This window comes from Pelobates fuscus, chromosome 3 (genome assembly GCF_036172605.1).
Source record: "Pelobates fuscus isolate aPelFus1 chromosome 3, aPelFus1.pri, whole genome shotgun sequence".
Classification (NCBI taxonomy): Eukaryota; Metazoa; Chordata; class Amphibia; order Anura; family Pelobatidae; genus Pelobates; species Pelobates fuscus.
Genome location: NC_086319.1, coordinates 341434289 through 341450929, shown reverse-complemented (window position 1 = coordinate 341450929; position 16641 = coordinate 341434289). Strand labels below are relative to the sequence as shown.

General features: G+C 40.7%; 1 protein-coding gene across 1 annotated transcript in view; it reads left to right on the top strand.

The window, feature by feature from the left end:
• ADAM10 (ADAM metallopeptidase domain 10) overlaps positions 1 to 16641 on the top strand; it is a 157463-nt gene that overhangs the window by 48638 nt on the left and 92184 nt on the right. Inside the window, exon 2 of the mRNA XM_063449118.1 lies at positions 7886 to 8036. Within this exon, the coding sequence (XP_063305188.1) occupies positions 7886 to 8036 (151 nt within the window). The remainder of the gene's footprint in view (positions 1 to 7885; positions 8037 to 16641) is intronic.

Below are 16641 nucleotides of genomic sequence, written 5' to 3'. Positions count from 1 at the left end.
GATATAGCTATAAATTTAGGGCTAATGTTCTCTCCAATGAAAATATCTTGTGCAGCGGGGAGGGACAATATGTTTTTTTACATTCTCGGTTGCCTTGTCTGGATAAAATACAGAAATGATAGGCCTTTTATTGTAATCTGAATTAATAATAATGGCCATGTCACCCACTATAATTCAGAAGCTGACTAACCTTTTTTAAATGTTTTTTTTTTCATTTTAAATTTAATTTGTTTTTTAATTTTTCATTATTATTATTTTTTTTCATTCATACGGTTCTGTATTAATCAAACCGTTGGGTGCCTTGAGTTATTGTTTTAGGAGGCTTGGCTCCTTTAGTTTGTCAAACCCTGATGTAATAGAGCTTTAATTGCAATTTGTAAGTGCTACCCTAGGTGATTTTTAGAGTGTTTTTGAACAAATTAGGGTTATTTTAGGCATGTATTGGTTGTATAGCAGTTATTTTAGCCTTATAATGTATCCTCCTTGGCTACAGAATAGGTTTTTGCCTTCTTTTGGACCAACAGCAAAAACATATGTGAGGAAGGCTGAACTTGATGGACGCAAATCTCTTTTCAGCTATGTAACTATGAACTGGCCATAGAAGGTATTTTTATTTTATCTTATTTTTGGGGGTATGCTTCCTAAGGATGTTTGACTTGTTTTTTTTTTCCTCCTAAAAGCTGGCAATGGCATATATGGCAGAAAAGAACCTTGAATTTCTGTGATTTGTTTGTTCAGTGGCTGTCATTTCGAGTTTGTATTTCATTTATCTTCTTTCTACCAATGCAAGGCTTGTCAGTGCTTTTCAGTCCAGGTTATCTGTTTTAATGTTAGTGCACCAAGGTCATGTTTGCCATATAGTAAGAACATGTTTATTTCGTTTACCATGATATTGGGTAATAATGCACACAAAAAAACTGCTTTTTAAAACCATATGCTTCTCCATGGAGGCCAAGTAAAGGATTATGGGTGCTGTGGTCCTGATTGGCAGTGGATATTGCTTGGATACACCTGGTCTGGATGGAACGGTTTTAGATGTCCGTTTATTTATAGTGCTAATATTCTTCGAGCAGGGGTACTTTACGGCTTCTGTAAATCAGTTGAGTGATTTGATTGGGAAATTGCCAGAACTCACTTAGCAGCACACTGCGTGCTTCCCAAAGGATCCTGAACATCTAAGAATATAAGAGAACTTTTAAAGGTACATTATTTTTTCCTACAATGAATAGAATTTCATTAACCAAGAGCTTAATAAGGTACACTTTTAAATGTTTAACATACATCCACTTTTTTTTTAATTCCCATAATTAAAATGGCAAGTGATTAGTGTAAAAAAACACTTGGGACTTTAAAAGAATTTTTATTTATTTATTTATTTTCCCTGTTTAAGAAAAGTTTGCCCTGAATGTCTTCTAATTCATGGGCTACTTCAATTTGCTTCTTTTTTTAATTTATTTTTATTTTTTTAACTTTTTTTTGTAAAAAAAAAAATATGAAAACCCTTTGGAATGTCCATTAGGTTGTATATTTATTATTATTATTATTATTATTTTTATTATTATTATTATTATTATTATTACCATTTATATAGCGCCAACAGATTCCGTAGTGCTTTACAATATTATCAGAGGGGGGATTTAACTATAAATAGGACAATTACAAGAAAACTTACAGGAACGATAGGTTGAAGAGGACCCTGCTCAAACGAGCTTACAGTCTATAGGAGGTGGGGTATAAAACACATTAGGGCAGGAAATAGCAATCAGAAGACAGGTATGTGAGGTAGAGGTTACTCTGGGAGGCCATAATCTTTCCTAAAGGGATGGGTTTTAAGGCACTTCTTAAAGGATTGACGACTAGGGGAGAGTCTGATGGCGGTAGGCAGGCTATTCCATAGGAAGGGAGTCCTGCAAGCGTGAGTTGGCCATACAGGTGCGAGCAGCGAACAGGAGAAGGTCACATGCAGAGCAGAGAGGCCGAGAAGGGGCATACCTATGGATCTGTGAAGAGATATAAGAGAGGCTAGAATTGTTCAGTGCTTTATATGTATGGGTTAGCACTTTGAATTGACTCCTATAGGATACAGGAAGCCAATGTAAAGACTGACAAAGGGGTGAGGTGTGAGAGGACCGACTATAGAGGAAAACCAGTCTGGGGGCAGCGGAGCATTCATTACAGACTGTAGCGGGGCAATACGGTTTTTCGGAAGACCAATTAGAAGAGGGTTACAATAATTAATGCGGGAATTTACTAGAGCATGGACAAGCTCCTTGGTAGCATCTTGCGTAAGAAAAAGGCAGATGCGAGCATATTTTTTTTTCTTTTTTTTGTCAATTTTTCTTTTATTAAGGCACGTGTGAAGGGTACAGAATAAAGAAAGGGAAATGCAAGAATTTTCACAGAGTAGGATTAATATCACCGTTAGTTACATTTCCATTTTAGTTACATTTCCATTTCCATTTTAGTTACATTTCCATTTTATCAATGCCTCATTTTTTATATTATTTTGTAAGTCGCTTAACGTAAACTTATCTTTACGGAACATAAAGCAAGAATGAGTAATATATTAGCAGGTATTCATATATTTGCGGTAGCTTTTAACATTAATACATATGCACTTGTATATCTGCATTTATATTTTAATCGATGCATCTAGTTAGCTCGGCATGTGTGAATTTTGGCAAGTCGGTACTATTAGTGTGGATTCACTCGGATGCATTGCTTGTTCAGTGTAAGTAGTCTAAAAGGTAATGCAAGTCTATATAAGGTATCAGGTCTGCGTCTGGCATGTGGGTTGTAAGTTGGGTAGTGGTTTCAGTGTTAGATCGTAGGTATAGCTATAGACTGGCTGGTCACGTTGTTCGCACTGTGTCTCTGCTGCTTGTCCGTTGTTGTCAATTACTTCTTGTGGCTCAGTTATGGGAGTACTGGGTGCTCGTGTGTGAGTTAGGCGGCGGCGGGCTATGTTTTTAAGATGGAACCTACAGGATTTGGAAACATACTGGATGTGAGGCTGAAAGGTGAGGCCAGAATCAAGTATGGCGCCAAGACAGCGCGCTAGCAAGGATGGACTTATGTGGATACCACTAACTTGAAGGGAGAGCGAAAGAGGAGCATCAGTATTATGAGGAGAAAAGACAAGAAGCTCAGTTTTAGAGAGATTGAGTTTCAGAAAGCGGGAGGACATCCAGTCAGAGATGGAAGAAAGGCAAGCAGTGACACGTTGCAGGACAGCAGGGGAGAGGTCTGGGGAGGAGAGAGATATCTGGGTGTCCTCAGCGTACTGGTGGTAGTGGAATCCAAATGAGGTAAAAAGTGTGTTAAGAGAGGCAGTATAAAGAGAAAATAGAAGGGGCCCAAAGACCGAGCCTTTGGTGACTCTAACCGAGACAGGGCGAGGGGTGGTGGTATCATTAGAAAAGCAGACACTGAATGAGCGTTGGGAGAGAAGAGGAAAACCACGAGAGAACAGAGTCACAGAGACGGTGATTGAAGAGTTTGAAGAAGGAGAGTATGTCAACGGTGCCAAAGGCAGCAGAGAGGTCAAGAAGAATTAGTATGGAGTAGTGGCCTTTGGATTTAGCTGCGATTAGGTTGTTGGTAACTTTGATGAGGGCAGAGGCCAGATTCCAGAGGGTCAAGGAGAGACTTGGAATAGAGGAAGTGAGACATACTGGTAAGCACAAGTCTTCTCAGAAGCTTGAGGAAAAAGGGGGCAGGGATATGGGAAGATGGTTAGAGGGGGTGGATGGGTCAAGAGATTTTTTTTTTTCAGGATAGGTACTACAGTGGCATGTGTAACCCCTTTAGGACACATGACGTGTGACATGTCATGATTCCCTTTTATTCCAGAAGTTTGGTCCTTAAGGGGTTAAGGTCAGCAGGGACAACGCCAGAAGAGAGCGAGCAGTTAAAGATGTGTGTTAAGGAAGGCACAAGACCGGGGAAGAGAGATCTGATCAGGTGAGATGGGACAGGATCGAGTGGGCAAGTGGTGGGGTGAGAAGAAAGGAGAAGCTCAGCCACCTCTTGTTCAGTAGCCGGGGAGAAAGTCTGAAGGGTAGGAAAGGCATGATCTACATGTGGTTGAGAAAGTAGTAGGTATAGTTAATAGATGGGTCAGTTGTGGTTAATCAGCTCCTTGTTGGTTTTGTCTTTTTGGGGTTTCTGGCCGAATGTTTAACAATTCTGAGCTTGAGATGTTCAACCATTAAAATCCAAAGTCTGATATGAAGAAAGCGAGAAACGTTTTCAGCACTACAGGGGAAAAAAAAAAAATGACAGAAGAATACAGATGAAGAAAAACTGTCATGCATGAAAGATAAATGAATACACAGAGCCGTATCGGACCCAGAGGGACAAAAGATTAGAGGACATTAGAATCCATTTACTGGGATGTTCTCAACGGAACAAGTAGCTACAAGGAGATAAGGAAAAAAACAACAGATGTCCTTCCTTAAGGACAATGCTTTCTTTAGTAGTTTGAACCAGGAACCAAAATGGCAAGTTTCATCCTAATAACTGTTCATAGTGGGGAGGGGGGAGATCCACGGCAAACAATATGCTCCACTGCAGGTTGTTAAAGGTAGTCTTAATCCGATATATTGTCCAGGATATGAGTATTTGAGTATTGGCTCAAAATGAAGATGGCAACTTGTTCTGGAATCTACCGAACATCATTGCCTTGATATGCCTTGTAGCCACTTATGGGACTAGGTGTTGATGTTTTTCATCCAAACTTAGAAGTACTTAAAATCCGTTTAATTACTGCACTTGCATTTTTTGTGTTCGGTCAAAAGTTCGTATGCAGCCATGATGTTTTGCGTTGATGTCCTCCATCTGAAGGCAGTAGATGCAGCACAAATTTTGTTGCTTGATTTGCATCCGCTTAAAAAAAAAAAAAAAAAAAAAGTAAAATTGTAATTTGACTTTTTTTGTTGTTGTTGTGGTTTGCCTTTTTAAATCCTTAAAATCAGGGTTAAGCAACTCTGTCCCTCAGAGGGCTGCATGGCAGTTCAGGTTTCTACCATTAAGCACATGCTCATTAATTACTTTGATCGATCTGCTTGTACCCAGCATGGAGTATCTCTAAAGTCTCTGGCCTGTTGGAGCACTCCTCATGGCTACTCTCATACAGGGTTATTAATAGAAGATTAATATATGCAAAATGGGAATTATCAGCAGTGCTGGTTTTAATTTTTTTAATTTTTTTAATTTTTTTTTGTCTCTGTTTAAAGAAGTAAGACCCATAAGCTAAGTGTTATACTTGCTCTGTTTGGCAATATACTATACACATTATTATATACAATGAAACTGTTCAAATACATTCTGTTTATAAAATGGTTAAAACAGAAGAGAGTAACTTGAAAGCTAATTCAAGGCAGTACTTGATAAATACCAGACTCCATTATGTTATACAGCATTTCCCTTAATCTAATGAAATAACATCTCCAAAATATCGCAGTGCGCGGACATTAAAATGAACAAGGTAAGCGGTAAGGAACAAGACCCCACTTGCATTTGAAGACTCACAATTGTCCTTTTACCAGGACTTATCCAAAGCCACACTGCAATGGCGAAAATCCCTGAACCCTGTCACCGCCCGACTGCGGGCAGCAGGAGTGTCCTACAGGTGGGGAATGCCACGATCCCTCCTTGTCTCACACAAGGGGACCATACAAAAGCTGGGACTGATATGCCAGCGTTCCTCGTAGCTCTAGACATGCAGGAGGCAACGGCAGCCCCAGCAGACTCAAATCGCGCCCACGGATGGGACCCATCCAATGTGGTACCATTTGTGCCAAGAACTGCAGCTGACAGCCCGCCTGACACCTGACTGGCAGGGACACCACCAGCCCTAACCCAAACCCACTGGGGTGACCACAGGGCCTCACTGATCCAGCAGCCCTAGGCTGCAAAGTTGCAGATTTGTAAAGTTTTATTGATATGATTTTGGTTACCTGTTTTTTCCGTATGTTTTTATTTATTTTTGTTTATTACTGTAGAATCACTCATACGAGGATACAATCTTTGGCCTGGGTCACCTAGGAATAGAGAGACCAGACTCACTGTAACACAACCAAGCACTCATGAAGCAATGCCATCTATGGCCCTAGTCCGGTTTCATACAGCCACACATAATCAGTCACTGAATCGTAAGCCCCCCCACTACCTTGGTTAGGGGCAACACCTCCACCGACTGGTCAGCCATGCACGAAGGTAATCCGCTCCTCCACCCCTGAAATGGGGAGGGCTGCACTTACACTACCGACACCAAAGTGCAGAAATCACTTGATCTAACTACTGTACACGGTCCCAAGCTTGCTCACACATGAGCAAATTCAACCGACTAATAAACCCCTACATTGCCCTAGGAACGTGCACCTCTTGTACCACCCGCCCTGGGCTCGAACAGACATCACCAGTGTACCATGCACCATACTCAACAGAAGCCCCCTAAGGACTCACTCATGATATACTTAAACAAAAAATGTGCATAATCACAATCACTGTATATGTGTAATAAGTACAATATCTGTTTATCTTTCTAAAATGACGGATATGCATATGTGTAATACAATGCACAACAAAAATAAAGAATATAAAAAAAAAAAATGACACCATGGTAGACACCATGGTAGACACCATGAACTCTAGTTATCACTTTGTAAAGGCAACACCATAACTGCCAGGTATGGTATACCCCAAATTCTGTGTTTTAAAATGGCACTGCCACTAAACACATGTAATGCACTTAAAAAAAAAAAAAAAATGGTCTTTAAGCATGTCCTCATATTTTCTTTTAGTTATTTATTTTTTAATAAAAGCAGAGTAAGATTTCCTGCTAACTTTTTTTTTTTCCTGGATTGTGTTGAGCTGGTAGCAACCTTGAAATGACAATTTTCATGGACTGTAGACAAAACATGCAACAAGAAACCTTATTTTTCGTTATTGCCATTGAATGTTTCAACATTATGATGCATATTCAAAATGACCTCGATCTGGAAAAATGTGACATTAAAAAAATCTGTTGCTATAATTGTTACTCAATATGTTATAAAGGAAAACTGGCAAAAAAAAAAAATTAATGTAATATAGTCTCTACTTTGGTTTAACTTTGGTCCATGGGTATGGCCATATTTGTATTCCCTTTGGTCAGAAACTTTGTTTTCCTGACCTAAGACCATGTGCAAGGCAGCTGTTCTTTGAGGTGCGTGACACTGACATGATACTGAGGTTGGTTCAAACTGCCTTGTTCTTGATCATCACACGATTGGATTGGTGATGTATATGACTAAAAATATATTTTTTAAAAAGTGTAAGCCAGGAAATGCATCAATTCTATTTACTTTTATGTATTACAAAATAATACACCGAGAAGATATACATGCAATCTTTTCAACGAATGTTAGTGAAAGAAAATTTTATTGAAAGTACTGCTTTACACATAGGCCTCTCGGCTCAGAATCCTATTGTGTCTGTTATAATGCTTGAGGAGTTGTGCGATACTGATTGAATCGGATTGCATCAATTATTGTGTTCTCTGCTCTGTGTGCTATCATTCTTGGATTACAGGATTTGGGCTTACTGCTCCATCTTCCTTATTTTTGACTCTGAGTAAAGATCAAAACAAACTGTAAAAGTTTTTTTTTTTTTTATTTTTTTTTTTTATTTTTTTTTTATCCATGATAAATCTTCAGTGTTAAATGTTTTTGTAACTTTGCAACACTGTTCAGATTTGGATTCCGGACTGTTATTTCAGACTTATTTATTAATTTGCCACATTTTGACGGAACGTTCGTTTACATCTTGTAGATTTGGTATAGTCGATTTGAGAAATAATTTATTTACATTCTAGTAATCTAATTATTTTATTTCACTTCAGGTCAATATGGTAATCCACTGAATAAATTCATTAAGCATTATGAAGGGTTGTCTTACGATACGGACTCGTTACACCAAAAACACCAACGTGCCAAAAGAGCGGTATCGCATGAAGACCAGTTTGTGCATTTGGACTTTCATGCCCACGGCAGGTAAGATAAAAAGCCCAAAATCGTGCCATTTAGTATCAAAATTGATCATTGATTTTGTTTGTTGTTTTGTTGCATATTCATATTGCAAGAACGATCCATGCCAGCTTGTTTGTGCAAAAGGTTTTATATCTGGTACAGCTTTGTCCATGAACAGTTTATGGATTACTTTTTGTCATTTGGTTTCCAACCGCAGTTCCTTTCATCATAGAGGATAAATGGAACTGCTGTAAAATAAACAAAACTAGAAAAATTTGAACGTGGATTAAATGCAGCATGATGCTAAGACCAAGACCTATCAAATGCACTCAAAAAGCCTAAAGCTAGCTTTATGTGATAACCGTGTATCCTCAGATTTCAATAGAAATTAGCCCTTTTTATAAATTAACCTTTTTTTTTTACTTACATGTCACGGTCTGTCAATCAGTCAACCAGTCCTCTTACTTCCTGGATGTATATCTAGGTGGAGCTAAACTCAAGAGGCAGCAATTGCCCAGAGCCACTTTCCTTGCAATACCTTCTCATTGAGCTGCATTGGTACGTCTGTAAGGGCTTACAAAGGCTTCTGCAACTTTTGCAAGTTTTTTTTTTATTTTTTTTTTTTTTATAAATAATACATCCCCCAATGAAAAAAAATGCATATTGGGGGATATAACTACTAAACGCTGATTTTTACAAATATATATATTTATTTGGATGTTTGTGTCCCTTTAAGGGGTTTGCTGGTGCCAGAGACTTCTAATTTGCTTTTATAGTCTTCCTTGCCCAATTTGTGACATTTTCTATAATCCGGAAGTATGTCACACTGCTTCTTCTGCAGTTTGCCTTGACTTGGCAAACATTACATTTTGCTAGTTACTAATGTGGCCAAGATAAGAAATGTCTTATCAGTGTTGTAACCTATCACTCATGGCTTCCTTCTTCACAGCACAAAGTAACCCCCTCCTTTCTCTTCAGCCAGTCTTTTTAAACATCCTGTATCAGCACAAACAGCATGGGAGAATATGTGACATTTTCTAACCTGCAACAAGCTTGAAGATTAAATCGTGGGGATCAAAGAAGTCTATTTGTCACAAAGTACATTAAGCAACTTAATCAAGTTATTTATTGATGTGTTATCAGTTTAAAACACATGTATAAAATAGATAGTAGGAAAGTCAATGTTTCTAAAAGGGGAAAAAACAGGATCATTTAGATTGCATATTAAAATTCAACTGCTTTAGTAAAAATAAATTATTCTGGCTGCGTTTTTATATTTTTTTCTTTTTGACAGTACATGAACCAGTTGTCAAACTTTCACATAATTGGCATTTGGAGATTTGGAAATATATCTTGGGGAATTTTCTGTTCCTAGTTAGACAGTTCTGCTCTCTGCCGTAACAAAAGGAAACACGGTGTCTTTCTTTCAAATACCTTCTAATCTAAACCCTGAACACATCAGTCTCCGCCTGCTCACTGGATCATAGAAAACCACGGATGGATATATAGCTACAATAACTTTAACTTTGCAACTAAATAATGTTTTGTCAATTGTAGGTGGATTTTAAAACCATGCATGTATGTTTAATTTTACACGTGTATTTACTCTTATATTGCCCTTATTGAACGTTTACAACATCCATATCACATACAACGTCCACATGATGGTCTTATCACCCTCGCCCTGTGCGAGCCCATCTCGTGGCACCCCCCCTTCAGCAAAACCCCTGCTCCTTCTACAATAACCCTGTTCCGCCTACTACAAACCCTTCCACAAAACCCCTGCCCCCCTTTCTACAAAACCCCTGCCCCCCTTTCTACAAAACCCCTGCCCCCCTTTCTACAAAACCCCTGCCCCCCTTTCTACAAAACCCCTGCCCCCCTTTCTACAAAACCCCTGCCCCCCTTTCTACAAAACCCCTGCCCCCCTTTCTACAAAACCCCTGCCCCCCTTTCTACAAAACCCCTGCCCCCCTTTCTACAAAACCCCTGCCCCCCTTTCTACAAAACCCCTGCCCCCCTTTCTACAAAGTTCCTCCTCCCCTTTAACAAAATACATGCAATCATTATACATAATTACATATATCTACTATACAGCAATGTACACATATCACTAAAAACCTTCCTCCTCCACAAGAACCACTGCCACCCTCTACTATACCCCTGCCCCCTCTACAAATTCCCTGCTTCCACGTCAACAAAACCCATGCCCCCTCCACAAAACCCTTGCCCCCTTCAACACAATCCTTTCTCCTGCCACTTCACCAGAAACACCTGCCCCCTCTTCTTCAAAACCCCTCCCCTACACCAAAACCACTATCCCCCTTCTATAAAACTTCTGCTCCTCCCTAAACCACCCCCCCCTTCCCCAAAATCCCAGGTAGAAAACCTGCTCCCCCTTTTGCAAACCCCCCACACACAAAAACACCTGCCACCCTTAAAAAATAAAAAAATAAAAAAAAACAATCTATTTAATAAAAAATAAAATAAAAAAGCAATAGTAAACAACAAGAATAAGCAGATTCACAAAGCGTGCTGCTTGCTGCTCCCTGGATCCTCCTGACCGTGTCCCAGTCTGCCGACTTTGATTTCAAAGCACTGACTTCCTCCCTCACACTCACTGTGCGGATCCTTCCACGAATGACTGTGAAGGCGGAGCATGCTCCTCCTCCGTGCTCCTGACCTTCTCTCTCTCCTGGTCACGGCTCTCTTCATAATTTGCAAGTCAAGTACACAGCACTATGTACATGACTTGCTCTGCACTGCAGACACATTACTCGGGCCGGCCTGTGAGTGACAGAGTTGCCATGGCGCCCTGTGCGGCCGCAGAGCTCGCACACCCCTAAGGCCAGTCCTGTATGGGACAACTTAAAAAAGAGAGCACATTTTCATCATGCCTTTCGCTTCCCGTTTGCTCACCCGTGTTTGTTGATGCTGATACAAAGATTGAATAGAACTGGGCGCAATGAGGTAGAAGGTTCATATATTTTAAATTTATCCGCCCCTGATTTAAAAACAAAAAAACCCTATCCCACGTTCATAATTCACTTGACTGATCAACTCAAAAAGCATTTAATAATTTATGATTTGAGATTATATATTTATTAGTAGTAGTATTGCCATTTATATAGCGCTAACAGTTTCTGTAGCGCTTTAAAATATTATGAGGGGGGATTTAACTATAAATAGGACAATTACAAGAAAACTTACAGGAACGATAGGTTGAAGAGGACCCTGCTCTAACGATCATATAGGATTGATTTACAAACCTTCTTGCCATCGTACCTTGTTTGCGGGTGCTACTGTAATGATATATTACAGGTCTATCTTGCCTCCTGCTCCCCAAAACCAATAGCTCTTGGCATGAGAATACTTCCCAAAGCAGGTGGCGTATATCTTGAGTGGCACAGACACACTGAGTGATGTTTGTTACTCCATTCCTCTATTCCTATGGCAATATGTGTTACTGTCTCACCAGATGAATGCTGCTGAGAATTGACTAGCATATATTTAATACAATAAAAAAAACCAAAAAAAACAAAAACCTGTTCCATTAGTAATGGAGTAATGTATAGAGTGTTAACTTTTTTTTTTTTTTTTTTTTTGTAAATCTTTCTTTTATTGAGGCATAGATTATGGTGGAACAGAATAAAGAGAGGGAGACTTGCAGGGGTTATACAGGTTATAGATATCGTTGTACAGTGCATTATCTCCTCAGATTAACAGCCTCGTTTTTATATTTTATAGACAAGCTTAACGTAGAGGGTTCAGAGTACTGTGTGTAAGATACATATAATTCGACAGCATATATTAATAACAGGCGATTAATTGTTATACTGCAACATGAGTTTAAACACGCTGAGAGCTTGCGCTAGGCTCAGCAACCAGGATGGCTCTAGGAGCAATAGTGAGATAGATACCTGCCCAAGCCCAAGACTGTGACATATTATGTAACTGCAGTGACATGTATAGAAATTACGTTAATGTTAATGCTAGCGTCAGACGCGCTGATAATGGAGCAACCGGTTTAAGTAGACTTGCTATTATAGGACATAGTGCTGAGTTGGTATTCAAGATTAAAGAGGCTAGGCCAGCATGTCTACCCCGGCGTCTGTTAATTGAGGATAGTCAAGCAATTAGGGCTAAGTTGGGGTACATCAGTCCACAGAGAGGGGTAAATACGGCCATCGGTCTTTTACTCAGGTTAGTCCTTAAGCTGTCCAGCGACCGGGGGCCAAATCTGGATCCGGAGTCCCACTTGCGTCTGATGCCTTTAGGCCGCTGACCGGGATCTTCGACGTGACTGTGCTGCTTCTGAGGTCCGCTCACCTTCTGCCTGAGGCCTTGGTGGGCACTCGTGCCTTTGTGCCGTTGGACCCATCGACAGGTCCGTGGGCCCAGGGTTCCGCCGGGCCCTTAGCTTCTCCCTGGGTGTACGGCAGGCTGTGGAGGGGATTCCTCTCGGTGAGCACCCAGCTCAGATGAAGCGTGTGCGGGCCTCTCGGCCATGCAATACCCGTGGGCGGTGTGCGTCGAGTTCCCTGTGGTGGGAGTATCTCCGGGTGTCTGAGTCCAAGCTTGGTAGTGCCCTGTGTGCCAGGTCGGATGATTGTTGCAGGTCTTCCTGCGTCTGAGTGTGTAGGTCTTGTACATGTGGTCACCGCCATCTTGTGTGCGGGTCTCGGGCGGCATGGCGACGCTTGTGCAGAGAGCTGGTGGCTGGTAAGCATGGCTGGGGTTGGGATTGGACCGGGATCACCCCCCCGGCCCACAGGGGGGGGAACAGGGCCGGGTCCGCACAATTCCCCACGCCTGTCGGGCTCCGTCAGGCAGGATAGTGCCGCGGCGGCCGTCCACTGCACTCACCGCCAGTATGGGTCCCGTCTCTTGTGGCGGGTCCCATCCTCCGAGGGACTAAAACTGTCTCCAGCAAGCCTCTCCTCAGTTCAGGCAGCCCGTCGTCGCTGGGGGTCGCAGATTTCGCCGGTGGATTCTCCCAAAATCGCGATTAACAGGCTGTTTATGCCTCCATTTGCAGGAGCCGAGCTGGCCTGCGACCGCTCAGCTCGGCGGCCCGGCCCCGCCCCTTAACTTTTTTTTTTTTTTTTTTTTTGCATACATGTTGTGTGTTTTTTCTATTTTAATTAATATATTTATTTTACTTTGCACGTTGGAGTGCCGAAATCAGACCGCTTCCATCAGTAAAGCTTCATGCCATCTCCTATATTTTCCAATTGAAAGCACTGACAGATTGTTGACCCCACATGTTTTGTTGCATTGCAATTAAATATCCACATCTATCCACATTTATAATGCACAACTGGCTGAGACCTTATTTTATAGATTGAGGTCACCTTTCAGCGTTTGCAAATGGCTTGCACACTAGACATGTCCTACCCAATATATGATATATGTTTACAAACTGATTTAAGTAGTTCAACTTCCCTTTGCATACATCTCCGGAGATTTCCTAGAATAGATCACATTGTTTTTAATCCCTTAAGAGCCCACCATGATCAGTGGAAGATATCTGCCTTCTGTTTCCAGGATATCCGTGCTTGAAGCACTCTACAGTATAAGCGGAGTGTGTTGACACATGTCTAAATTACAGTTTAAAATGTATTTGTCTCATCAGCATTCTGACTGTACCCTACATAGCTCATTGTCCTTTAGCTACATTCAGAAAACTGAAATGTATTTTTTTTTCAAACTTGATTTTTATTGAAAGATTTTCTTCTTTTTCAATAGGTAAGGGGTATGGGATACAGAAAAGAAAAAGGGAACAGGGGAATAAAAAGGTGGATCACGGATCCGCAAATTTTATACAGTTGTACATGTCACAGAATACGCATTACAGATATTGTACATTGTACAAGATGTGCCACAGATTGTATTACAGATTATATTAGCACTTTAGGGGTAGTACATCATAGTGTCCTATATGAAGATTTCTACAATGTAGCTCGTCTAACGGCATGCCCCATCTCTATCTCCTATTTATTCTGTATGTCTGAGGTTCCATTGTTGCCAGCTATAATGAGCATTTTGCGTTTGCTTGGGTGTGTGTGCAGACATTAGTTCGTAGTTTAGAAACATTTGAATACTTCGATGCAACAAAGTTAATGATGGGCATGTGTTTTGTTTCCAGTGATTGGCAATGAGGTGACGCGCAGCCATAATCATTATTGCGAGTAATTGTTTATCAGGTTGGGATATGTCTTCAGGCATAACTAGAAAGAGGCATACCTTCGGCGTTAGATTTAGTGTTTGGGAATGAATCTTGTACCATAGGTTTTCAACCTCTTCCCAGAGGGGGACAATAAGAGTACAATCCCACCAAATGTGGGACATAGTGCCTATGTCATGGGCGCATCTCCAACACTGATTCGAGGAGCCCGGATAAATTCTATTAAGCCTATCTGGCGTTAGGTACCACCTAAATAATAACTTCTTATGGGCTTCTATATGGGAGTAGCAAGAAGTTGTTCCTTTTAACGCTAGTAATGATTTTAACCATTGGTCATCAGTAAAATTTAAATGAAGTTCTTTTTCCCATTGGGACTTGAATTTAAAATCTGGAGCAGGGAGTTGTTCATACAATGCTGAATAACCCATAGATAAAGTTTTGTTTTTTATTGGTGTTTTGTGGCATCTTTCGTACAATAAGAGTAGGTTCTTACTGGGGGTTTGCTCTTTTTCCACATTCTTGATTACCTTATCTTCTATTATGCTTTTTAATTGGAGATAGGGGAATATATAAGAGTGGGGTAGTTTGTAGGTGGATTGTAATTCTGGGAATGGTATGATGTTGTCATGTTTGCATAGGTCATTAATACGTAGGATTCCTAAATCTCTCCATTTTCTCAGTGATAGCCAGGGAGAAATCGTGTTTAACGAAGTTAATGGGGCCCAAGGTAAAAATTTATGTTCATTTTTGCTATTCCGGTGCAGGTAATCCCATGCTTGAACCGAAAATTTCGATAGTGGTAGTAAGGAGCGCGCATTGTCTCTGAGACTTTTGGGCGTCCACATATGATCTGTTACTGAGCCCTTCGGGTTGTACTCATTTTCTAAGTCTACCCATTGTATCATATGCTTTGGGGCATGGAGTTTAACTGCCGTCTCCAGTATAGCTGCCTTCTGGTAGTGGAGAATATTGGGAACTCCAAGTCCCCCATTTTTTACTGGGGTCTGTAAGAGGGACAGTGGTAACCTTGGTTTTTTCTGCTCCCATATATACATTGTAATTGTGCGTTGTATATGTTTGATTAGAGTAGGCGACAATGGGATCGGCAACATCCGAAACACATATAACAGCTTTGGGAGTACCACCATTTTAACTGCGTTGATTCTACCTAACCATGAAAGCATAACTCCTTTCCATTTATGAAGTAGTTGCTTACACATTAGCGGTAGAGGAGATAGATTATGTGTGATTATGCTCCTAAGAGTGGATGCTATTTTAATACCTAGGTATGTTATGTGTGTGTGCCTCCAGTCAAAGGAAAATCTTTCTTTTAGTGCTTGCACATTGTGTGATGCAAGTCGTATTGGTAGTGCTTGTGTTTTAGTCCGATTCAGCCTATAGTATGAGATTGCACTATATTCTTCTAGAATGCGCATGAGGTGGGGGAGTGATTGTGTTGGGTTGGATAGAGAGATCAGAACATCGTCTGCAAACATAGACAATTTGTATTCTTTGTTAGATATGTGAATCCCTGTAATTTCTTTACTGTTTCGTATTTTGTATGCTAAAGGTTCCAATGACAACACAAACAATAGGGGCGATAAGGGGCATCCTTGGCGTGTGCCATTCGTTATCGGGAAGGGCGATGATAAGAAACCCGCATTTGACACTCTAGCAGTGGGGTTGGTATATAAAGTTAAGACTCCTTGTATAAAAGCAGTAGGAAATCCAAATTTTTCTAGGACCTTTGTCATGTAGCTCCAGTTTAGTCTGTCAAAGGCCTTCTCCGCGTCCAGCGCTAAGAGAAGGCCCTCCATGTTCTTTGATTCCATATGGGAGAGAACATTCAGGATTTTTCTCGTATTGTCCGAACCCTGCCTATTTTTGACAAATCCTGACTGGTCGTTATGAACGATACGTGTTAATATGTTTTTCATTCTTTCAGCTAGAATTTTCGCATAGAGTTTTGTGTCGCAATTTAGAAGCGATATGGGTCTAAAGTTTTGACATAGTGTAGGTGACTTGCCCGGTTTTGGCAACGTGGATACATGGGCTTGTAACATCTCGGCTGGCATATTGCCTGTAATAAAACAATGATTCAGAAGCATTGCAAGAGAGGGGATGAGGTTTGTGGAGAAAGTTTGGTAATATATGTTAGGCAGGCCATCTGGGCCTGGTGATTTATGTGCTGGCAATTGGTTGATCACATTTAACAATTCTGTTTCGGTGATCGGTTGTATTAGAAGGTCGATTTCTTTTTGCGTTAACGTAGGAACTTCAACTGAGGACAAGAATTCTTGTATGTGAGACACAGATGGGGTATGTGTGTTCGTGTCATCCCGAAGATTATATAATGTTTTATAATATTGCGCAAATTCTTCCACAATATTTTGGGGGTTGGTCACTTTGCATTTATTCGGAGATAGCAGCCAGGCCACCCGG